Source organism: Cololabis saira, chromosome 20 (genome assembly GCF_033807715.1).
Source record: "Cololabis saira isolate AMF1-May2022 chromosome 20, fColSai1.1, whole genome shotgun sequence".
NCBI classification, from domain to species: Eukaryota; Metazoa; Chordata; class Actinopteri; order Beloniformes; family Belonidae; genus Cololabis; species Cololabis saira.
Window position 1 is genome coordinate 4,529,117 of NC_084606.1, and position 24,117 is coordinate 4,553,233.

The window sequence follows — 24,117 nt, forward strand, 5'->3', positions numbered from 1 at the left end:
GACACAGAGAGACCATGAAAAGACTTCTGCAAAGCAAGCTCAGGTTTGGAGAGGGAAAGCGTGAGGAGAGTCCAAATAAAAGAGACAGAGGTGATGATGCGGTACAATGCCCACTCTTCACTTCACATGTTAGGAAAAGCAGTGACATGATGTGTTGTATGTTTGTAAGATAACTACATAGACGTCTGTGTGTACACACACACACACACACACACGCACGCACGCACGCACACACGCACGCACGCACACACACACACACACTCACACACACACACACACACACACACACACACACACACACACACACACACACACACACACTCACACACACACACACACACACACACACACACACACACACTCACACACACACACACACACACACACACACACACACACACACACACACACACACACACACTCACACACACACACACACACACACACACACACACACACACACACACACACACACACACACACACACACACACACACACACACACACACACACACACTGTGTGTCTATGGGGCTGTTAAGTCTGACGTCACACCCTTTCAAAATAAGACTTCCGGGTCCTGACGCTCTGACAGATAAACAAAACGAACGACAATGACGGACCCGGTGAACTTGTTTACGATCACTTCTTTCTTCACTGAGGTACCAGAGAGAGTGAAAAAAGGGTTAAACTCGTTTCATTCCAACAGAGTGGTCAGTGTGGCTGTTCTGCCTGGTGGAATAATAAAGGGTAGCGTCCAGGCATCACAGAAAAAGAGAGTTTACGAGGTTGAGGTGAGTTATAAATTAGCCATAAGTTATCTAGTTAGTTGACATCTACGGCTGGGCGATTAAACGATCTCGATTTGTGATGGCGATCAAATTAAGTTCGATCACGGTGATCAGCTGTGGGAATACTTTCTCGATCACGTTAGGGTCTGCGTTGGTGTACCGCGGAACCATAAATCAGTTGACGGAGGTCCCGGGAGTCGAGAGCGTCCCAGAAAGCAATACAAAGAACGCGAAGAAGAAGAAGATATTTTAATCTTTCTTTAAAAGTGGAGAGGAGGAGAAGGATTCAAGGATTCAAGGAGGGGAATACAGGGAGCTGAGGGGGTCCCGGACACCAGAAGCTCTGAAGCATCTGCTAAAAGCTGTCCATCAAAATCAAACCCCCCCCCCCCCCCCCCCCCCCCCCGAAATAAAAATGAATGTGGTTTTACTGCTATTTCAACATTTAGAGTCATCACCAGAAAAATAACACCAGAAAAATAAAATAACTTATCTGACAATTTTCACCTGTTTCAAGTAAATTTTCACTTGAAATAAGTAGAAAAATCTGCCAGTGGAACAAGATTTATCTTCTTATTACAAGCAAAAAAATCTTGTTCCACTGGCAGATTTTTCTACTTATTTTAAGTGAAAATCTACTTGAAACAGGTGAAAATTTATGTTTTTTCCAGTGATGAGTCTTGTTTTAAGTCTAATGAGATTTCTTTTACTAAAATAAGACATTTTAACTAGAAATAAGACAAATATTCTTGTTAAGATTTTGAGTGAACAATATTAGTGGCTTGATATTCTGTGCACTGTTTTTGTTCACAGTTCTGCAGGTTTTACAGTTCACTCACTTGCACTTTTTTGGTTGGTTTACATTTTAAATGATCATGAAAATTTTTTTTGTCTGCTAAAACTATTTGAAACTTTTTTAAACTGCTTAAAACTACCTGTTTGTTGTGCCATTTTCTATATGGCTTTTGTTAAAACATGCTATTTGCTTTATTTGTTAATAAAAAAAAAACCTAATCTCTGGGTTCTTTCTATTTTATTCCAGAAGGGAGGGGGGATCTTCTGATTTAAAAAATCGTGATTAAAAATCGAGATCGTTCAATATGGGAAAAAAAATCGTGATCACTTTTTTTGCCATATCGCCCAGCCCTTGCTACAACTTTTGATGTAAACGAAGATGAAAAACTTAATATGTCAGTAACGTTATAGGTCCCTATATCAGCAATGTTTTGGAGTGTTAGTGAAGTTAAGCAAGTTGAAATATAATGATGTGCCAGCCCCCGGCTAGCAACAGAAGTATTGTTAGGCTAAGATGTGTTAGGGTGAGAGAGTTGAAATGTTTTCAATGTAACGTCAGGTTCATGTTGAGGGACAGGCAGTAAAATACAGCAGCTGCCAGTGCCCAATCGGCAAGGACAAGTGCCACCATATGGCAGCTCTGCTGATCTGGACAGAAAAAAATGTGTCCCGCACCGATGTCGAGTGTGTGTGGAAGAGGCCGAAGATGCTGAAGGCTGACATCACACCTAAGCGAGTGTCTGTGATGGCACCATCCACAACACAAGGTTAGTAATTCATTTGCAAATGATGCTGTCTGATGTTGTTGCTTGTTTTGAATTATTTACTTAACGTTATGTGGTTTAAAGCTATTATATTATGTGAAGATGAATCGCATTCATCAAACGGTGGTAATATACACTCATAACACGTTATAATATTATTTCAGCTGGAATAAAAAGATCTGTCACCCAGGAGGACAAGGACTGGGTACGGGCATCCCTGTCACAGCTTGGGCGTTTTACTGGAATGGGATGGATTTTGAGCCCAGAAACTCCTCAGGTACGACTTGTGTCTTTTGTACTTTGATATTATAGATATCAGACTGTCTGCTTTAATTGAAAGATGTTTTGTATTCACTATGTGGTCACTAAGTATTACAGAGAGGACATGAAACACTGTTTAATATGAGTGTGGTTTGTTTCATCTTGGGTAAGATATGGCTCTGAAATATAACATGAATTTCATTTGAGTTGCTGCAAAAAAAATTTCACAGCGTTAAATAGTTATAGTTTAACACATGACATTAATCAGGAAGTGATTCCGCTCAATTCAGCTAACACATTATATAAGTTTTCAATCAATTTAATATAGTTTTAAGCTGTCAGATTTTCTCAACCCCTGTTTCCTGATCAGACGTTGTTTCCTGATATACGAACCATAAAAGCACGTTGTTTCCTGATAAATGCCATGATGACAGATATCCACACACCACACTCATATTGAACAGTGTTTCATGTCCTCTTTAGGAAATCAACTTGTATTTGTAAAACTGTTTGCTTAACTTTAAATCTAGACTCTCCCTATCAAGACCTTTGAGGGGCTGTTGACCAACCCAGGTTATAGCCAAGCAGAGGACAAGGCTCTTTATTTATTGTCATCACTTGCAGTCACTGAGCAGGAGAAGCAGCAGATAGAGAGAGCCACAGTTGGGCAGGCAAAGAACGCATTGTGGTAGGAAAGTGCATTTATAAAAACACAACAAGATACAAGCTGAAACATTACAAAACTAGTCAATGAAACAGCTTAACTTTTCAGAAACTGAGAAATTGTAGCAACTGCCGACTGCAGAGAGTCAGATTATTTTTACATGTAACTAATGCTAGTTGTTAAGCAAGAACTTTCAAGGTCAGTGGTCACCAACCCTGCTCCTGTAAAGCTACTGCCCTGCATGTTTTACATCTGATTCTAATTAATAACTTGTCATCAAGCCCTTGAAAAGCTTCAGCTGTTTGATAATAATTGTTGTTATTATCATCATCATCATCATCAAATACTAACAAGAGCATGGTTAGTGACCACTGGTCTATGTGAACTATCTCTCTTATTTTGGGTTTCTTTATAACAGGTCAGCATATCGGCAAAAAAGGATCACAGCAAGCAACTTCGGTTTGGTCTTGGCAGCAGTGAAGCGGAAGTCCTACCCTCCTTCCTTATTTAAAACACTGCTTGGCCAGTACAACCTCAAAGAAGGATCCAAAGTAAGTTATGGGTAATAAATATTACACAGCGTGAATTCACTCAGCTCAGAATCAAACCTCTGCATGCCCTTCTTTTAACTCTGTGACTCTGTGAACACAAGACGGCTGTCAGTTTGTTAGAGCAGCTCCTGCACTGAAATGTTTATTACACATAATGTGTTATTTCAGTTTAAATTCAAATAATCGGTATGAAGCTTTAGACACGTAGGATCAATGAATAATGATCTCTATCACTCATGACGTCATTGATCGCGCTGATGGAACATAATTATTATAATATTGTAGATTATATGTTAATATTTCTGAGTGAGCAGGATCGTGGTGAAGCTGCAGAATGTTGGTGACCACTGTAATAAATGTTTGTTTTTTTGTTTTTTGTTTTTTTAAAGGCATGTGACTGGGGAATCCACCATGAGGCAAGGGCAAAGCAACAATTCACGGAGCGCACAGGTGTTGTCATCCAGGAGAGGGGATTGTTCTTGTCTCACAGCGGTCTACTCGGTGGTTCTCCAGATGGGACTGTATCTGATGACTGCATCGTTGAGGTGAAATGTCCGTGGTCAGCCAGAGCCAATACCATCCTACAAGCAGCAGAGAGTAGGGACTTCTTCTTGGAGTTGGATGAAGAAACTGGTACCCTGGCACTAAAACAACGCCATAACTACTGGCATCAGATCCAGGGCAACCTACACCTGACTGGAGCTAACAGTTGTCACCTCATTGTATGGACTCCTCTTGACCTTGTCATCCTGCCAGTGCTCAAAGATCCGACATGGGCTCTTAACATTGGTATTCTGGAAACATTTTTTAAAGAGTGTTTCCTTCCAAACATTGTGTCAGTTTTAAATTAAAAACAAAAAGGAGGAGAGGCCAGCAACACTTGGTGTCCTTCTTGATGACTTTTATTAACTCATTGACTGCCAGCCATTTTCAGAGTAGACAGCTCCATACTGCCAGAGTTTTTGGGCATTTTGGCTGATGTTCAAAGACCCACAGAATATTGAGTTTTAGGAGTACATAAACATTGATGGATCACTCATCCAAATAGACACTTTGCTGCCAACTACTGGCCTGATATTTACTGACAAGTTGCGCCAGCATGCAATGGCAGTGAACGGTTGTAAATAGATTGATGCCAATCGGCGTCAATGGCAGTGAATGTGTTGATGAACTGCGTTGGTGCTTACCCTATTACACGGACTGTTTTCAACAGGTCTTCTTCAGTGTGTCACACTGAAGAAGACCTGTGTCGAAACCAGTCTGTGTAATAGGTCATATAAGTCATCACCAAGGACACCAAGTGTTGCTGGCCTCTCCTCCTTTTGTTCTAAGTACATGTTTTACTTAAGTACAGTTCTGAGGTACTTATATTTTACTTGAGTATTTCCGCTTTGTCCTACTTTTTACTTCCACTCCACTACATTTCTTGTAAATATTTTTTCTGGTAAATATTGTAAATATTATAAACATTTTTTCTGGTAAATATTGTACCTTCTACTCCACTACATTTATTTGACATCTTTACTTTTCAGATGAAGATTTGACGATGTTAATGTCTGCACTTGAACATACCCTACATTCATGATCTGTAAATACTAATGTCCTTATCAGTTTACGCTGTTATAATAAATGAAGTTTTTGGCAGTAACACAATGTCTGAAACACTTAATATAACATGTCTATAAAGAACAGTAACATTTTTTTTACCTGGTATTACTTTTTTAATTCAAGTTTTCCTCAAATCAAATCACTCATGAAAATCAGTTTACAAGAATATACATTTATCACAATGGGTCTTATTTCATGTCAAACTATTCAAATCATGCCCTTATATACATGTAACAAATCCCTGTCATACAGTCTATTTACATTTTTGATTGAAATTTTCTGCAAACAAACAGTTAAAAGAACAAGAAGAATTTTTTTTCACTTTACAAGAATATACATTTTTCTCAATGGGTCTTATTTCATGTCAAACTATTCAAATCATGCCATTATATACATGTAACAAATCTTATGGCCACTGGGAAACAGTCCTCCACATTTAACACACTGACAATCATTCATTCAATTTCACGCAGAATGGGTGTTTGCAAATTTGTTAGACACACACATACTTTCAGTATTTTGTTGATGTTTTTCCTGAACTGGTGTGGGATGTGGTGCAAAATGTTGTACAATTTCAGCCTTTGAATAGAACGCTCCACATGTATCCTTGCCCGGGAGATTAACCTGTTATTGTTCACTTCCTCCTGTGTGAACTGCCCATTGATGAGGAAAGACGGAATGTTCAGCAGAACTCCTTCTGGCAAAATGTCCCGTATGGTGAAGCCCTTGTCCGCCATGACCATATCACCTGGTTTAAGATGCTGGAGAAGTCCACAGTCAGCTGTTATGGCCTTGTCTGAGGCACTCCCTCCGTACAGGTCACTGGTGAAGGTTATTACTCCATTGGGAGCTACACCAATTAGAGCCTTCAGAGTGGTCCGTCCTTTGTACTGGCTGTACAAATGGCTCTGTGTTTCCAGGCTCTCCGTGTTAGAAACTGCAACCTCAGTGCAGTCAAGCACTATCCGACAGTTGGGGAAGGGCCGGAAGCAGTCTGGCAGTGATGTTTGGTTCTTGGCTGTTGAGGGGATGTTGTTCTCAAGCATACCAACATACAAAATGTCATACAGCGCACTAACGATGGTAGTAAAGATGTTTGTTACTGTGGCTGTGCTACAATTAAACCTTGTCGCAAGGTCTATGTGGCCGCAATTAAGTTTGAGTTTCATTAATGTGAGGAGTAGCTGATCTATTAGGGGCATAATTTGGACTGTCCAATCAGAATGATACTGTAGCTCAAATTTAGAAAGAAGTGCTTCCAAAAACAAAACGGTGGCAGCATCGGGCAATCCGGTGAAATACTGGACTCTGTCAGGATTGGAGGAAATTTGGCTGAAGGAGAAAGTTTGTTTTTGTTTGTCCAATTGTTTTCTCAATTTCTCATTCTCTCTTCTCAGCATGTCATTCTCGATCTCCAGAACCACAAGACTTTTGGAAGTACTAGGGGTCTGTTCAGGGGTCTGTTCAGGTGTTTGTTGAACTGTTGTTTCATCTTCCCCACTGGTAGCAACCATTTCTTTTCTCCGTTTAGCGGTATGGCTGAGGGGGTCAGGGAACTGGAAAGTCTTCCCTTCATTCCATGCAAAACGTGATGGCCCAGCTGCTTTGCCATCCGGGAAATGCCAACTGCACAACCTAGAGTTGCAGTTTGGAGTGAAGTTTTCACGCCTTTAAAAAAAAAAGAGAGAGATAAATTGATCATCATTAACGTTACTTTAGTTCTGTATTAGTCATGCACAGCAATTACAGTGAAACAGTCATTGGCAATGGCAATCTTAAATCTCAGGCTGCCTCTAATAAGCTCAAATGTATAGAAAAGAAGATGCAAGAAAAAGAAAAAGTAAAAATAAGGATCTCAGATATAAAATGGTGTAGAAGTTAAATTTAATTGTAATTTATTTATTTAAAGACAGGGACAGTGCACAATTAATCTTGTACAAGAGCATATGCATTGTGCCAGGTTGTAGCAGATTGCTATTTTCCACCTGTAGTCCCTGGGCAGGTAGTAATAAAATAGAATACAGGCAGTACTGGAGTTGAGGGGGGATGAGGGGGGATGGCATCCCCCCGGAAATAAAAATGGTCCAAATCATCCCCCCTGTAAAACTGCCATTCCCCCTTTCCATCCCTTATGTCATTTCATCAATGAATGTGGTTTTACTGCTATTTCAACATTTAGAGTCATCACCAGAAAAATAACACCAGAAAAATAACTTATTTGACAATTTTCACCTGTTTCAAGTCAATTTTCACTTGAAATAAGTAGGAAAATCTGCCAGTGGGACAAGATTTATCTTCTCATTACAAGCAAAAAAATATTGTTCCACTGGCAGATTTTTCTACTTATTTTAAGTGAAAATCTACTTGAAACAGGTGCAAATTGTTGTTTTTTCCAGTGATGAGTTTTGTTTTAAGTGTCATGAGATTTTTTTTTACTAAAATGAGACATTAGAAATAGGACAAATATTCTTGTTAAGATTTTGAGTTTTTGCAGTGATCCATTTTACTTATCCTGTGAAGGACAGAGTCATATTGATAAGTTCAGAAAAGTGTTTTTATTGTTGTGTTTTGATGTATTTGATGTAAGCCCAGTGGATATTTAAAGCTTACAGAAGGCTGCATTTAACTGCTGCTATGTCATTCCTGCAGTATTTCTGCAGGTGTTTTGGTCACTGATATTATTTGTTATATATTATATTATTTGTAATCAGCACAAATTATCTGTCCCCATATGATCAAATCCACCATCCCCCCTGATTTATTTTTACAATTCGAGTACTGAATACAGGGGTAATATAAAACTGTTGTAAAACTGTTGTAACACATGTACAGTAATAATAAACTGCAATGTAGATAGGTTGTGCACTCTAAGAAACGGAGGAGATTAATGTGTTTAACCACGGAGAGCATAACAGTTTCACAACCAGTATGCATAATGGGAACTGGTAAGGACAGGTAAAAACAAAAAAAGGGTGTAAACAGGTAATGTTAACTGGATGTAGACAGTAGTATCAGCTGTGCTGTTGCTTGGTTCGAACAAAAACACCGTAAAAACCCATTACATTTATCAGGGATATCCGCAAACGGTCGGTTTGTCTTTTACGAGTAGGTGCAAAAGCTAGTGCTAACTTTAGCTACCTAACTAGCCCAAACTTCGTTTTTCTTGATTCGTTTAAGAATTGTAACTCACCTTATCAACTGCAGCCATTTCCTCTTCTCTTTCTCGTCGCAAGGAAAGCGGAAGAATGACAGTGGTATCAATGTCTTAGACTCAGATCTGTTGTTACAACGGGGAACACAGCACTGCGGCATGTTTGAATGACGAGGAGCCGGACCCGGAAGCCTTATTTTGAAAGGGTGTGACGTCACGACTTAACAGCCCCATAATGTGTAGGTTTTCTCTTGTGTGGGTCATCTGTGCAATAATGTGGACATTTGTACAATAAGTTCATTCGGGCTCTGTACAATAATTTTTTCTTCTACTCAGGGGTTTTGTGTAATAGGTTTTCTGGGAACTGGGAGTGGGGATTGATGTGTGTTAACTATAGTGTGGTTTTATTGTACATGTGGGTGGAGACTTCGGGTTTATGTTTCTATGTTTATTGGAGTGTGATTGTCGCCTGTGCCTCTCGTGTCCAAGACAAATTTATCCTAAGGGAGACAATAAAGATTCATCTTATCTTATTTTGGGAGGATTAAAACATGTAAATCAGTTGAAACTGTTGAATTTTATACAGATGATACGATTACATACACTGCACTACCCGAACTCTAGTTTTAGAACTTTTTACATAAAACTTTTCCACCATCTAGTGTTTGATTTGTGGATTTACAGTTGCTACTTTATTTGCGTAACAAATGTCATAAAATATGTGCAACACAATGAGCTTTACAAGGCCCATTTACATTTAACAGGTTTCTGTTTTAGTCACAAAAGTAGAATCAAGTCCGAAGCCTTTTCAGGCAGATTTGTTGCTCTAATATTGTCAAATATCCAGTAATTTTCTGATCTTCATTGTCTGCAGTTGTCCAGAATACTGAATTGGATGGATCATGTGCCAAATATAATGTTTGAAGTAAGAGAACGGTGACGTCTTTTTATGTGACAACCGCCGGTCTGAGCGTTCAATCGAGCCTCCCAGGCGTTATTGTTCCCAGTTTCACGGATGCACAGTGAGAGCAGAACTTCTGGAAGTCTGAAGAAACATTCAGCTTCTTGTGCAACAAACGGCGTCCAGCTACGGAGCATCAAGACCTGAGATTATGCGAATGTGTAGGCTTGAAGAAAAGAGTGGTCATCGCAATGTGGAAACTTGCTACTGGTTCAGCGCACCGGAGGATTGGACATATTCTTGGTGTCAGCGTCACGACTGTGTGCAGATGTGTGCAGGGGTTTTGTGCTGCAGCAGAGCCGGTGTTGGTGCCAGAACAAATCCTTTTTTCCTGACGGAGAGAGGTTCATAGAAACGGCTGTTTTACAATGAGAACAGTGAATGTGTTTACATGGAAAACATGTTTGATGGTCTTTCTCCAATTCCTCTTCCTAGAATGTGATTGATGCACAGCTGAGAAAAAAGTGTAGTCCCTTAGAGTTGGGTGAAGAGAACGCCATGTATCGCAAAGACACAGATCATTCATATATTGTTTAACAATACCTACTGACTGCCAACTCCTGTGTCCGCCTACATTACTGAGCCTGTCCACTCCAGGGTCCAGAACCAGGTTGAGGTCTTCTCCGATGATGACTGTGTTGTCTAGGTGAGCAGAAAGTGAGGTGAAAAAAGAGTGAAAAAACGAGGAGTCATCAACATTTGGACCATATATATTAGAAATGCATAAATTCAAGCTTTGAATTTGCAAGACTAATATTAAATATCTACTCTCTGAGTCAATGTGTGTGTCCTTTACAGTGAAATTTACTCTTTTATTAATGATAATTGCTACCCCTCTTTGTCTGGAGTTGTAACAGGCTGAGAAAACATGCGGAAATTGTGCCGTGGCCAATGCATCTGCTGAAGTTTTAACTAAGTGCGTCGCTTGTAGTAGGACAATGTCTGCCTGCAGGGTTTTTATCTGATTAAGAAGTTTCAGTCTCTTCACCCTGTTCCTGCTCCATTTACATTCCAAGTCAGGAACTTTAATTTATCCATAATCCAATCATTGAAAGTAATATTATATGTAAATGGTAATGTTGCATGAGAAACTGTTGTATATGTGTGTGCCTTGTTATTCTAAATGTGTGATATGTGTATTTGTACCAGTTTACCAAACAAAAACAGAAAGTGCAGCAGGGTGGGACATAGAGGGAAAAAAGAAAAAGAATGGGGAAAGGGAGTGAGGTGGGGGGAGGGAAATAATTCTAATCATAAAAAATAAAGAAAAGGAAAAAAAAGAAAGAAAGGGGCAATCACAAGTGTGAGCCTATGACTTGCCGAGACTAGCAGAGCAAGAATTATTAATACATTAATATGTACCGAAAATGTTTTATGTAGCTATATCTAATCTAATCACCATTTAGTGAGAAAGAAAGAGAGAAGAAGAAAATACATTTGTACTCATCCTTTTTAGCAGAGCCAGGGAGTGATGGGATCACCTGGGAGTTGGGATCGCGGTACAGTTGTCCGTTCACCTACAGTTTGTCCACGGTGATAACGGCCCCCACTCCCTCAGCCATGAGCTTCCTCCGGACAGGGAAGAGGACTCGGCGACGGCCCAGGATCTCCCGGGGGAACTGGTCGTTCACGGAGAACGGCAATCCGCGTAGCTGTGGCCCTCGGCTTCTCACCTGCTCCTTCTGCTTATAGTGTTCAAACTTGGCAACAATGGGTCTGGGTCTCTGGGCTTCCGATCTTCTTCCTCCTAGGCGATGGACGCGGTGAAACGTGAGGGAGTTCGCCATATCTTCCGGGAGTTTTATTATTATTTATTATTAATTATTAATAATTATCGTAATAAACATATTAATAACTCTCTAATAACTGAACCATCACCCCCTTTGTGGCACAGCAGGTGTCAAACTTGAGTCTCTAAGGACCGGTGTCCTGCAGGTTTTAGATGTTTCCCTGCTTTAACGCACCCTGACAGACATGGCTGTGTCCTTAACAGAGTTATGCAGACCTTGAAGTCGAGCTGATGACACCATAAATTATAATCAGGTGTGTAGAAACAGGGAAACATCTAGAACGTGGAGAACAGCAGCCCTCCAGGACCCACTTTGGACACCCCTGTTTTAGATGTTTCTCACTGCTTCCCTGCAACTCCCTGATACAAGAAACGGTTCATGGACGGAGCTGTCAACACCTGGATGACAAGCTAATGAGGAAAAAGTCCATTCTGATATCACACAACCTTTTCAAAATGTTTCTTTTATTTCAACATTTCACGTCTTAATAACAGAAACAGACATTTTTGTTTTATATCAATCAAACCCACTCAGAACTCACAACGTCTAAATGTTTAACATAAGTATCATTGTTCCATGATAGTAATAGATTACAGTGATTCAATCTAAGAAATAAGAAATTACAGCTTTGTAATCACCGATATATTATTTCAATCACCAGTTAAAAACACATTTTTCTCTCGTACAAGGTCATGTTTTTGTTACTTCTTCATTATTTACGCACTTGTTCATTTAAAACCACAAACTTGATTTTCAGTTTAGTTTTTGTTCCAAACGTTTTCTTGTAACACAGTTGATACACTGATGGTTAAATCACTTAACATTAACAAGCTCAACTGAACCACGAAGTAAAAGTCCAGCATGTAGCGGCTGGGTGAAGGAGGTCTGGACTCTGTGGAGGAGGGTCATGGTCTCAGAGACGCTGTAGAAGGACAGAAGACCAGCTCCGTGGTCCAGGTAAACTCCAACTCTGGAGGAACGAGGACCTGAGACAGGAGTGTTGACACCGTTGTGCCAGAATGTGTAAGTGTTGGTGTCACAACGCAAAGACCAGCTTTTGTTGTTGTAACCAAATCCACAATCATTTGAGTTTCCTTTTCTGCTGATGTTCTTGTATACGACCGCAACATAGACTCTTCCTCCTCTCCACTCCACCTCCCAGTAACACCGTCCAGTCAGACCCTCTTTACTCAGGACCTGTAACCAATAACTGAATCTGTCTGGATGATTAGAATATGACTGTTTTTCTTTCATTGCTGTCACTTTTCTGTTCCCATCAGACAGTAACAGATATGAGTTTGCTGTGTTTCGATCCAGAGTGATTTTTCTATAATATTTCAAGAATCTATCTCTGGTCTTTGGTTCTGGTTCCGACAGTAAAACATCCACTTCAGCCACTGACAGTGAGATGTTTGTCCACGTCTCTCTCAGAAGGTCCTGTAGTTTCTCTCTGGTCTCTGACACAGCTGCTGTCACGTCCTCAAAGTGCCTGAGAGGACGAATCTGGATGCTGGATGAGAGTGTGGAGCCACTGAGGGGTGACGGTGAGGGGTAGTTGTGGAGGAACTGGTTGTGGTCCTCGGTGTCTGAGAGCTGCTCCAGCTCAGCGTCTCTCCTCTTCAGGTCAGTGATCTCCTGCTGCAGTTTCTCCTGAAGATCTTTGACTCGACTCACTTCCTGTTCCTGCTGAGATCTGACCTGCTGCTTCACATCAGCGCTGCTTTTCTGGAGGAGACGGATCACCTCGTTGAAGCTCTCCTCACTGTCCTCCACTGCTTTATCAGCAGAGACATTGATGTCTTTCACCTGTATAAACACCAATATGGATTTAGGAAAAATCATTCTACAGAAATGGCTACACTTCAATTGTTTGATAAAATTCACACTGCAATCAATAATAATGAATACACTTTGGGAATCTTTCTTGATTTATCCAAAGATTTGACACAGTTAATTTTGATATTCTTCTTCAAAAATGATTACACTATGGATTTGCTTGAATCACTCATGTGTGGCTTTTCAATTATATTCATAACCGTCAGCAATTTGTTATCATTGATGGTAAATCATCAGAGAATCAGAAAATGCGGGGTCCCCCAGGGGTCTATACTCGGGCCCCTGTTATTTTAGATTTATATAAATTATTTGGCCTCGTCCTCCTTGTTTCCTGTACTTTATGCCGATGATACAAACTTATTTATTTCACATAATCATTTTTTCATCTCTAATGGGAAAGGCTAACAATGATTTAGAAAACATTTCAAAATGGTTCAAACTTAACAAACTATCACTGAATATAAAAAATCACATTTTATTATATTTACATCAAAAAATAAAATATCTTGTAAATCTAACAGCGGTCTGTCTATAGGAGACGACCCGCTCACTCAGGTTACATCAACTACCTTCCTTGGTGTAATTATCCATGAAAGTTTAAGCTGAAAAACCACATCAACCATGTCTGTAAAAAAATATCTAAATCTATCTACTTCATTCAATCATTTTAAACATAAGCTCAGGACACATTTAATTGATCAGATTACCTAATAATATTTCTAGATTTGTTATTTTTTCTTTAATCATATAGATACCATGTATTCTATTGATGCTGCTGTTTTTTTGCTTTGTCTTTGTTTTTAGACTGCAATCATGTATTCTGCATGTTTTAAATCTTTGTACAATATTTTGCTGTATTTTACAGGTAGAGGCCTCGTATTTAAGCCCCTTGGGCTTTTTGCCTCAGCCGAGCTTATTATCAATCTCTTTTTTACATTTGTATGTTACTTGTTCTGTTTTTTATACTATGCTGAATAAATAAATCAAATCAAATCAAATCAAAATCACCTCCTGCTGAAGCAGCTCCACGTCTTTCTCTCGGTCCTGGATTCTCTGCTGGATTTGTTGTCGACTCTCCTCCAGCTCCTTCTGCTTCTCACATCTTTCTGCTGCAGCTGAGACTGTTTCATGACCTTTATGTTCATCCATCGTACACAGATAACAGATACTCTGCTGATCAGTACGACAGAAGATCTTCATCACCTCATCGTGGAGAGAGCAGATGTTCTCCTGCAGGTTCTTGGAGGGATCCACCAGCTGGTGTTTCTTCAGCTGAGCTACATCATAGTGAGGTTGGAGATGTTTCTCACAATAAGAAACTAAACAGACCAGACAGGACTTGACAGCTTTCACCTTCCTCCCAGAGCAGAAATCACAGGTCACATCTTCAGGTCCAGCATAGCAGAGATCAGCAGGAGCAGCTTGGAGTCCAGTCTTCTTCATGTCCTCCACTAACTCTGCTAACATGCTGTTTCTCCCCAGGACGGGTCTCGTCATGAAGGTTTCTCTGCACAGAGGACAGCTGTGGACTCCTCTGTGATCCTCCTCATCCCAGCATGTTTTAATACAGTTCATGCAGTAGTTGTGTCCACAGGGAATCGTCACCGGATCCTTCAGTAGATCCAGACAGATGGAACAAGAGAACTTCACCGAGTCCAGCTGGTTTCCTTGCTGCGCCATTTCACCTCTGGATAATGGCTTTGAGTTTCGTTTCCTTAAAAGCAAAAACAAACGTCACAGAACAAACCAAACCCACGTTTGTGTTCCCTCCTGGACTGATCTTTAGTTCAGCCTTTGCAGCTCTCTGTTGCTTCAGCACTGTGATCTCAGCAAGCCTAAACTGTCAGATCTGTGAAGGAGGAGGAACCAGGAAATAAACAGTCAGAGCTGAACTCTGCCGTGGAGAAGGGAGGAGTCATGAGTGGTGGTTTTTCTAAGGAAATGGAGAACTTAAGAGGAAACAATAAATTCACCCAGTCCTATTTGGATACAAACGTATTTAAATCACATTTCGAAGTAGCTCCAGCTGTTCTGCATGTTTATTCTTTCAAAAGTTCCATGTCACCATCTTATTAATAAATTAATGGTTTATTTCGTCCAGCCTCTAGTTTATGGTTTTAAATGTGTCCCTTTGCTCCCATCAAGTGTCTGATTGGGGGTACTACAGATGATAAAATAGTTGCAGTGAGTTTTACTCTGAACTTTGTATCTGGTTTTTCCTGTTCCTGTATCAACACGGTGGTCTGCTGCAGATGATATGAGTTGTCTTTGTGTAAAAGTTGGAGGTACAACACCTGGACAGGTGTTCAGTCTGTAGCCCTGTGGTCTGAACAGCCATTCTAGTAAAAGTAAGGGTGGAACACACACACGGTGAGTTACATCACAGGCCTACAAACAAGCAACCACACACACTTCCAGGTTGGGTTTACAACCATCACTTCATCTAACACAGAGGTGTGTTGGGCCACAGTCCTGTGTTGAACATGGAAAGACTTGATTTCAATTCTGAGGTCCAACTCTGAGGCCAGCCTTGATTTGTTAACGTTGACTGCATGGTGGATTGTGCATGGGGGTCTGTAGAGTGTGATGACACGGAGCCGTCTGAGACTCGGACACGACTCCACGTGTGACTTTGGCAGCCAACTTTCTTTCTTTTCATGTGTATGAACAACCATCGTGACACACACACACACACACACACACACACACACACACACACACACACACACACACACACACACACACACACATGTAATCTGAAGTTTTGTGTTCATGTTTAGTTAGTTTTTGTTTTTGGGCAGTTTGGCCATCAGAATTTATCCAAAGTGTTGTCTTACCATCTTCGTAACACTTCTTAACACGTGTAAATAAATTCTGATTAATTTGAATGAGAGAAGTTGTCTGTGCTTATTTTACACATATTTGTCACAACTGCTGGTTGCAAAGGCCTGTGTTCGAACTCCTCCCTTCACTATTATTCTGAAGAATAATTTACCTTGAGACTGATTTTTTGCTGTTGTAGTTATCATTTTCCTGATTTCATCAGGTGGTGCCCCATTTTGATTAAGTCATTTTGATCATTCAATTTGATAAATAATCTACCTTATTAATTATTAAGGATTGTCCTTCGACAATCATTAATAACTCTTTGATAACTGAACTAGCACCTCCTCTGTAGCACATTTATCTGATTTTATTTGACCTCTTCTGGATCAAGTCCCATTAATGACAGAATATTTTTCAGCACACAACGTTGAAGTGTTCAAGTTGATTTGGTTCCGCCCACATTTAAAGGGAAAAATATTTGTTCCGACATCAGAAAAAAAAAACACCACATCTGAACTATCCTGTAAATCAAAGTAGAACTATGAACACCATAATGTTTCCTTCACCTTTAACATCAACGTAAACCTGCAAATTAAATCAAGATGCTGCCTCTGTCGCCGTCATTATTTTATCTCACTTCATAAACTCAGCGGTTGTTCCGTTGGAACCTGAGAGCCAAAGTCCAGCATAGAGCGGCTCAGTGAAGGAGGTCTGGACTCTGTGGAGGAGGGTCATGGTCTCAGAGACGCTGTAGAAGGACAGAAGACCAGCTCTGTGGTCCAGGTAAACTCCAACTCTGGAGGAAGGAGGACCGGAGACACGAGTTTGGATGTTGTTGTACCAGAATATGTAACCTGGTATGCCATAATATAAAGCCCAAGATTTGTTATTCCCTCCAAACACGCAGTCATCTGAACTTCCCGCTCTGCTGATGTTCTTGTACGCGACTGCAAACTCAACTCCTCTTCCTCTCCACTCCACCTCCCAGTAACAACGTCCAATCAGACTCTCTCTACTCAAGACTTGAAACCAAGTTGTGAATCTATCTGGACGACTGTAATAAGGCTGTATTTCTTTCATTAAAGTAACTTTTCTGTTCCCATCAGACAGTAACAGATGTTTGTGAGCTGTGTTTGGATCCAGAGTGATGTCTCGTGAATATTTCAAGAGTCCAGCTCTGGTTTTTGGTTCTGGTTCGGACAGTAAAACATCCACTTCAGCAACAGACAGTGAGATGTTTGTCCACGTCTCTCTCAGAAGGTCCTGTAGTTTCTCTCTGGTCTCTGACACAGCTGCTGTCACGTCCTCAAAGTACCTGAGAGGACGAATCTGGATGCTGGATGAGTGTGTGGACTCACTGAGGGGTGACGGTGAGGGGTAGTTGTGGAGGAACTGGTTGTGGTCCTCTGTGTCTGAGAGCTGCTCCAGCTCAGCGTCTCTCCTCTTCAGGTCAGTGATCTCCTGCTGCAGTTTCTCCTGAAGATCTTTGACTCGACTCACTTCATGTTCCTGCTGGGATCTGACCTGCTGCTTCACATCAGAGCTGCTTTTCTGGAGGAGACGGATCACCTCGTTGAAGCTCTTCTCACTGTCCTCCACTGCTTTATCAGCAAAGACATTGATGATCTCCACCTCCTGCTGAAGCAGCTCCACGTCTTTCTCTCGGTCCTGGATTCTCTGCTGGATTTGTTGTCGACTCTCCTCCAGCTCCTTCTGCTTCTCACATCTTTCTGCTGCAGCTGCAACTGTTTCATGACCTTTATGTTCATCCATCGTACACAGATAACAGATACTCTGCTGATCAGTACGACAGAAGATCTTCATCACCTCATCGTGGAGGGAGCAGATGTTCTCCTGGAGCTTGTTGGAGGGATCCACCAGCTGGTGTTTTTTAAAAGCAGGAGCATGATAGTGAGGTTGGAGATGTTTCTCACAATAAGAGGCCAGACAGACCAAACAGGACTTGACAGCTTTCACCTTCCTCCCAGTGCAGACATCACAAGTCACATCTTCAGGTCCAGCATAGCAGAGATCAGCAGGAGCAGCTTGGAGTCCAGTCTTCTTCAGATCCTCCACTAACTCTGCTAACATGGTGTTTTTCACCAGGATGGGTCTCAGTCTGAAGGTCTTCCTGCACTGAGGACAGCTGTGGACTCCTCTGTGATCCTCCTCATCCCAGTGGGTTTTAATACAGTTCATGCAGTAGTTGTGTCCACAGGGAATCGTCACCGGATCCTTCAGTAGATCCAGACAGATGGAACAAGAGACCTTGACTAAATCCATCTGGTTTCCTCACAGCAACAACAAACGTGTCCTCCAAAGCAAAAAAAAAAAGTGAGGAAATAATCCAAATCCGAGTGAATCTTCTTGCTCGTTCAACAACACACTGATCTGTTGGTGATCGTGTCGCTGAAGCACGATGATGACAGGCACTCAGCTGTCAGGGGGAGGAGCCAAGGCAGAGGTGGAGGAGTTATCCGTGGTTTTTGATTCCAGGAAACATTCAATTCCCTTGTTTCAGAAGACACAAGGATGTGAAGCGTTTGAACTAACTTTAAACTACATCCAGTGATCCTTAACGTGAAACGATGTTAATAAGCTGATTAGACGCCTGACGACGAGTATGTTGGTCTGAATCTGCTGTCTGTCATCGCTGAGGCTGAAGCAGCTCTTGAAGGAATGTTTTTCCTCAAACCTGATGCACGTCTGACGCTTCCTTGGTGTCACGTCTGGGTTAGCAGGTTTGACAGGTTTGACTGTTCAGGAACGGACCTAAAATTAGACACGACGTAAGGAGATAAGATTTGATCATTCTGGTATTTACTTCCTCGCCAGGAAGTCAAACCAGAAGTCTTAGTTCCCTGGAAATTAAACAACTGGAGAACAGAAGACGCTCTGAGGCTTGTTCGGTGTTACTGCTGCGGTAGAAGCATCTTTTATCTGAATTTGATGGTTACAGGTGTCGGATGAGGGGGACTGAGCATTTATAAAGACAGCCTGGTTCAACCCCCAGAATTCAACCATTTAAAAGGCGTGGCCGAATACTTTTAACTACTTAGTTCGTCCTGATGTGGTTAAACTAGATTCCTGCTGTCTCCGGCTCCAGCTGTGTTAGGATTAATATTAGCTAATATTATAACTTCCCCCGTTGTTAATCCACACAGGGTTAACATCAACATGCAGCTAATCTGAATGGGAGGGAAACCAATCGCGCCCTGGCGTGGGCGGATAAACAAACGCTTGCGGGCCAAACGAGCCCGGCGCTTCCTCCTGTAGTGAACGAGGTGATGGGTGTGCATGTGGTAGGCCCTCTGCTGGGCCTGCCACAGTGTCATCGTGTTGCAGACGGCATTCCTCAGCTGCTGGTAAGCCTTCTTCAGGCGGCCTCCGACCTGTTGGACCACCTGCACCAGCATAAAGGTCACTAAGCCCATCAGGCGAGTTGGCATAGCACATCTCTTCCTAGAAGATTAACTGGCGTGTCTGCCGAGTATAAAAGGGAAGTGTAAATTGTCTTTTCTCCTATTATCAATGGAACCGGCTAAGTCATTGGTATTATTTGTGTTTTCCCAGAGAAACCCACTGTCCGAATCTTTGAGGCTGAGAGGGGAAGGTTGGCTCCATCTTTTCCTAAACAGGAGTAAGTTGCCCCTGTGTCTCTCATGAACTGGTGGTGACGGTTATGTACAGGTACATTTATGGTGGGTTCAATATGTGGACGTTGTGTTAATATAGGCAAAATTACCTCCCCTTCAGGTTTCTCTGGGCATCCCTATTGCCAGTATGTTGCTGGGCCCGTCCATGTTCCATTATTCAGGGCATTAGGGCCCGCTTCAGGGTTGGGGGGTCCTGAACCAGGATTTTGGGACCCTGTCCAAGGATTGATCATACAGTCCCCCTGCATGTGTCGCATTCTCAGTTTGTTGTCTCTTATCCCAGCATTTTAAAACACTCACAGCCTTTTTTAAAGAAAGCATTTTACAGTTTATATTTTAAATAAAAAATGTGCAATACCAGTTCAGTACCAGTGCAACAAACTTGATGAGTTGTGGACAAACTCATCAACACCTCCGTGTTACATGTTTGAACTGCTGGGTGACTGTCTGGGCTGAACTGAGAGATGAGATTATCAGGAATAAAGACGTGAGAGATGATCCCAGGTTAGGAGATTTAATACATCATTAGCAAGTGGGTCAAACATCCATCAGGCTCCTCGATGCAGGAGTGATGCTGAGGAAAAGCTGCATAGTATTTTTGAAGATCACAAAATGATGAAGACTAAACACTAGGATTGTCATAAACAGAGTTGAGCTTTCAAAGACAAAACATCCGTCTGCTGCTCTGTAGCCAGGCTAACGCTAACGTTTCCATCACACACAGCTGATTTATTGATCCGTGGATCGGACAGAAGCAGGCAGGTCTTCAACATTTTCATAGTTCACCACATCATCATCATCTTCATCTTCATCCCTGTTCACCTGTGGAAACATGCAATGTTAATGTAATTCATGTTTTCACCACCAGAGGGAGATCAAGCTCATATTTACATGATAATGGACCGTTCTTAATGTTTCCTATGAAATTGATCTACAATTATAAACTCTTCATCGATATCTGAATGAAAACCAGAAAATCACCCATTAATAACATTTATGAAAGTTAGCAGCTATAAATGTTTATTTAACATCTTGTAAGTCAACTAAGATCAAAATAATGGTTGATTCTCTGGTATTTAGGTTTATTAACAGAAAACCAAGAATAATCAAAAACAAATATTGATAAAAATGAACAAACAGGAAACCTTTGATGAACCTGGATATTCCATACATATTTATATTTTAAAGGTAGATATATATAAAATATAAAATATTAGTGAAGTTACTCACAAACTGCTGCATTGGTAACTGAACATCTGGAACAAAGAATGTTAAATTCTTAGCGTTAGTTGACAAGATTACACATTTATTATCCTTATTCTCTCATTATTAATAATAATAATATAAGTTCTGATTAGCTTGTTCATTAATAAGACACTTTTGTTACATTTCCAGTGATGCTGGAGGGAAGAAATAGTTTCTACTTCCTCTTTTCTCTACATGTGCAGCTGTGACGTCTTCTCTTCAAGTCTAGTTTAGATCATTTTATCCTGCAGTCGTTCTTTCAAAAGCAGCAGATGAAAAACATCTCAGACTCTCGCCAGTCGTCCACCAGTCTCCACGACATTTTCATAAACAATAGCATCTTTAACTGCTTTTTTCTAGTTTGAGAAAACGCTGTTTGTTGATTTTGTTTCAGAGTTTAACTCAATCTAACTTCAGAAACTAAATAACAACCTGACAGGCAGGTCAAACACACCTGTTTGATGTTTGGGATTGTTCCTTTTAACTTTCATCCTGTAAATGATGAGAAACTTAGCGATGATGACCAGAACCACCATCAGCCCCTTGTCCACCCATCCAATAATCAATCTGGTATTGATCAGACTGGAATCTGGAACCAAAGGATTCAACAAAATGATCAAAAAGTCAATATTAACACATTACCTGTTTAAAAGTGTAAAGTCCGAATGATGACATCAAGTTTTTGTTTTTTAACCTTGTCTGCGCATATATTAATGGTTAATACCATGCTTGTAAAAACCTAAGGCATATATATATATATATATATATATATATATATATATATATATATATATATATATATATATATATATATATATATATATATATATATATATATATATATATATATATATATATATATATATACATATATATACACATACACATACACAAACCCAGTGGTTTTTTTGTTAGTTTTTAGGGAGGGAAGGGGGGGGCGGGGGTGACGTCCGCTGCCAATCCAGGAAGCAAGAACACACCTCACGTCGAGCACTGGAAATCTGCAACAAAAAACCACAAACGAAACACGAAACCGACACGGAGCCAACCAAAGCACGAGCAGGGTTAGACACACATAGCGACCCAAATCGCTATGTGTGTGTATGTATGTGTGTGTATGTGCGTGTGTATATGTATATGTCCGTGTGTGTGTGTGTGTGTGTGTGTGTGTGTGTGTGTGTGTGTGTGTGTGTGTGTGTGTGTGTGTGTGTGTGTGTGTGTGTGTGTGTGTGTGTGTGTGTAATAAACCAAACAAAGCTCTACCTGAAGTGTATCTATAGTGGGGGAGGGGGGGGAGCAACCCCGCCACCCGCGGGACCAGAGGCCGACACGGAAGAACCTGGAACCCAGGCCACCAGCAACCCCACAGAGGGGAAGAACCCGGAACCCAGGCCACCAGCAACCCCACAGAGGGGAGAGGTAGGAGGGAGGCAATCCACCGCCAGTGAGGCGGGCGAGCTTCTAACAGCGTTTCACTCAGAGTTGATGAGGAGGATTCAAACTGACAGTCTGGATGTTATTAAGTGAAAACACTCACCTGTTAAAACACTCAGATACACAGATGTGTGGGAGGAACCAACAGCATTACTAATCCTACAGGTGTAACGACCAGCATCTTCAGCAGTGACGCTGTTGATGATCAGAGAGCAGTAACTGCTCAAACTCATCCTGTCAGCTCCACGTGACGTCTTCTTAATATTTCCATTTTTAACCATGATGTGTTCGTCTGCATCTTGAATGTTGTAATAAATCCAGTCAACATCAGAACATGGGTAATATGAAGAATCAACGTTAGACGGTAAAATGACGTCATCTCCAGCTCTGTGATGCAGAACGATTCCATCACTGATTCCTGCTGCAGAGAAAAACACTCTGAGAAACGTTTTACACTTCACACATCAACCTGACCCTAGAAACATATTTAACCTACATATTTAGGTTTGTCAGCACAGAGAAGAGACTTCAACACACACAATCTCTGGTGAAACATTCAGTTATGTAATGTTGTCTTTAAGTGGTCTGATTGTAACAGAGGTGAGTTTCATTAAAGAAAACACATTTAGTGAAACAGCGTACAACGGTACACGACAACTTCAGAGTAGATTTTACAGTCTTTTTAAATCAAATTAAACCCTAAAACATGAGTCAGAGTTGATCTTTACCTTCAAAGTGAAGCAGTAAAGTGATGAAGAGCTGCAGTCTTGGTGTCATTCTGTTTCTGCTGGATGAAATTATGCTTCTCTCTGCTGCAGGTCTGATTGTGATGGTGGAACTTCCTGTTTGTGATGGTGGAACTTCCTGTTTCTGGGCAACTTAACCACTAAAACCATCTTCAAAGTAACCTCTCCGACCCTGACGTGTCTTTGTTTGCTGAAATACGTGATAACAAGTCAAAGTTACAGGAAACAACCCTGATTAAAATTAAAATTAACCCTGTTTAAAAGTGAACATGCAAAGGTGTTTCTGTTGTATATTTACTTTCTTACACTTCAGTTGATCTTTAAGGTGGATTTGTTGTAGAAGAGTGATAGATTTGGTTTCCAATAAAGTAAAAAAGAAAATGAATAAAACGTTCTTTTTATTTTCTCAGAAACAGAAACTTCTGCTCGTTTGAACGTACTGAAATCATTGACCTGAGGGTTGAACGTGGTTCTCTAACAACGACCCGGTCCTCCACTAATCCACGTCTAAATGTTATAACAGCTGCTGCCACCGGGGGGCGTCTCACAGATGACAGGAGTGTCTGTCGAGGACGGAGGCTGAGGACAGTCACCTGCGTCAACATGTTTCCATCCTGGACTAATATGGAGATAAAGCTACAACATCCCACCAGCTTTTAAAAATAACCACATATTCTGGTGGTTTTCTATTCTGCAGGTCCTTGTGATGATGTTATTTCCTTTATGTGGGTGACAAATACTAAAACTAAAACAAGGATCTTTCAAATGCTGCTTTTGAAAGATCCTTGTTTGGTTGGGGCGTCTCCGGTTTATTCCGGGGGGGGCTGGGCTGTGGACGTGGGGGTCCCACTCGGAGGGCCCGGCCTGCCTTGGTGGGGGGTGGCTGTCTGCGCTGGGGGGGCATTGCTGCCTTGGTCCTCCATCGCTGGGCGGGGGCCGCGTGCCCCTGCGTCTATGGGGACTCCGTGACCTTTGGGGTGTCTTTGGGTGATAAAATAGGAGGAGACCAATGCTTCAAAAGAGCCGAGGCGCATTTATTA

The 24,117-nt window shown here is 41.2% G+C and overlaps 4 protein-coding genes across 5 annotated transcripts; 1 reads left to right on the plus strand and 3 right to left on the minus strand.

Annotated features, from left to right (window-relative positions):
* The first annotated feature begins 1,512 nt into the window (after window positions 1-1,512).
* Window positions 1,513-5,423, plus strand: LOC133420142 (uncharacterized). Of its 2 annotated transcripts, XM_061709736.1 has the most exons (5): window positions 1,513-2,351; window positions 2,513-2,625; window positions 3,140-3,297; window positions 3,692-3,824; window positions 4,214-5,423. In XM_061709736.1, exons 1-5 carry the CDS (start codon window positions 2,216-2,218, stop codon window positions 4,673-4,675), a joined length of 1,002 nt encoding a protein of 333 aa, XP_061565720.1. In that variant the 5' UTR covers window positions 1,513-2,215; the 3' UTR covers window positions 4,676-5,423. The 2 variants fall into 2 exon arrangements, 1 of the variants encoding a protein (XP_061565720.1); XR_009770581.1 differs by lacking the exon at window positions 3,140-3,297.
* Window positions 5,424-11,787: 6,364 nt separating this feature from the next.
* On the minus strand, window positions 11,788-15,185 carry LOC133420139 (tripartite motif-containing protein 16-like). Its single transcript, XM_061709731.1, has 2 exons — window positions 14,179-15,185; window positions 11,788-13,140 (listed from the first exon to the last, which is right to left on the minus strand). Exons 1-2 carry the CDS (start codon window positions 14,848-14,850, stop codon window positions 12,148-12,150), a joined length of 1,665 nt encoding a protein of 554 aa, XP_061565715.1. The 5' UTR covers window positions 14,851-15,185; the 3' UTR covers window positions 11,788-12,147.
* Window positions 15,186-15,699: 514 nt separating this feature from the next.
* LOC133420140 (tripartite motif-containing protein 16-like) lies at window positions 15,700-18,591 on the minus strand. The gene has a single exon (XM_061709732.1). The coding sequence runs from the start codon at window positions 18,277-18,279 to the stop codon at window positions 16,630-16,632; it is 1,650 nt and encodes a 549-aa protein (XP_061565716.1). The 5' UTR covers window positions 18,280-18,591; the 3' UTR covers window positions 15,700-16,629.
* A 1,568-nt stretch (window positions 18,592-20,159) lies between these two features.
* LOC133420146 (fibroblast growth factor receptor 4-like) lies at window positions 20,160-22,947 on the minus strand. Its single transcript, XM_061709742.1, has 4 exons — window positions 22,435-22,947; window positions 21,352-21,486; window positions 20,883-20,908; window positions 20,160-20,474 (listed from the first exon to the last, which is right to left on the minus strand). The coding sequence occupies exons 1-4, from the start codon at window positions 22,610-22,612 to the stop codon at window positions 20,382-20,384; spliced, it is 432 nt and encodes a 143-aa protein (XP_061565726.1). The 5' UTR covers window positions 22,613-22,947; the 3' UTR covers window positions 20,160-20,381.
* Window positions 22,948-24,117: the final 1,170 nt, after the last annotated feature.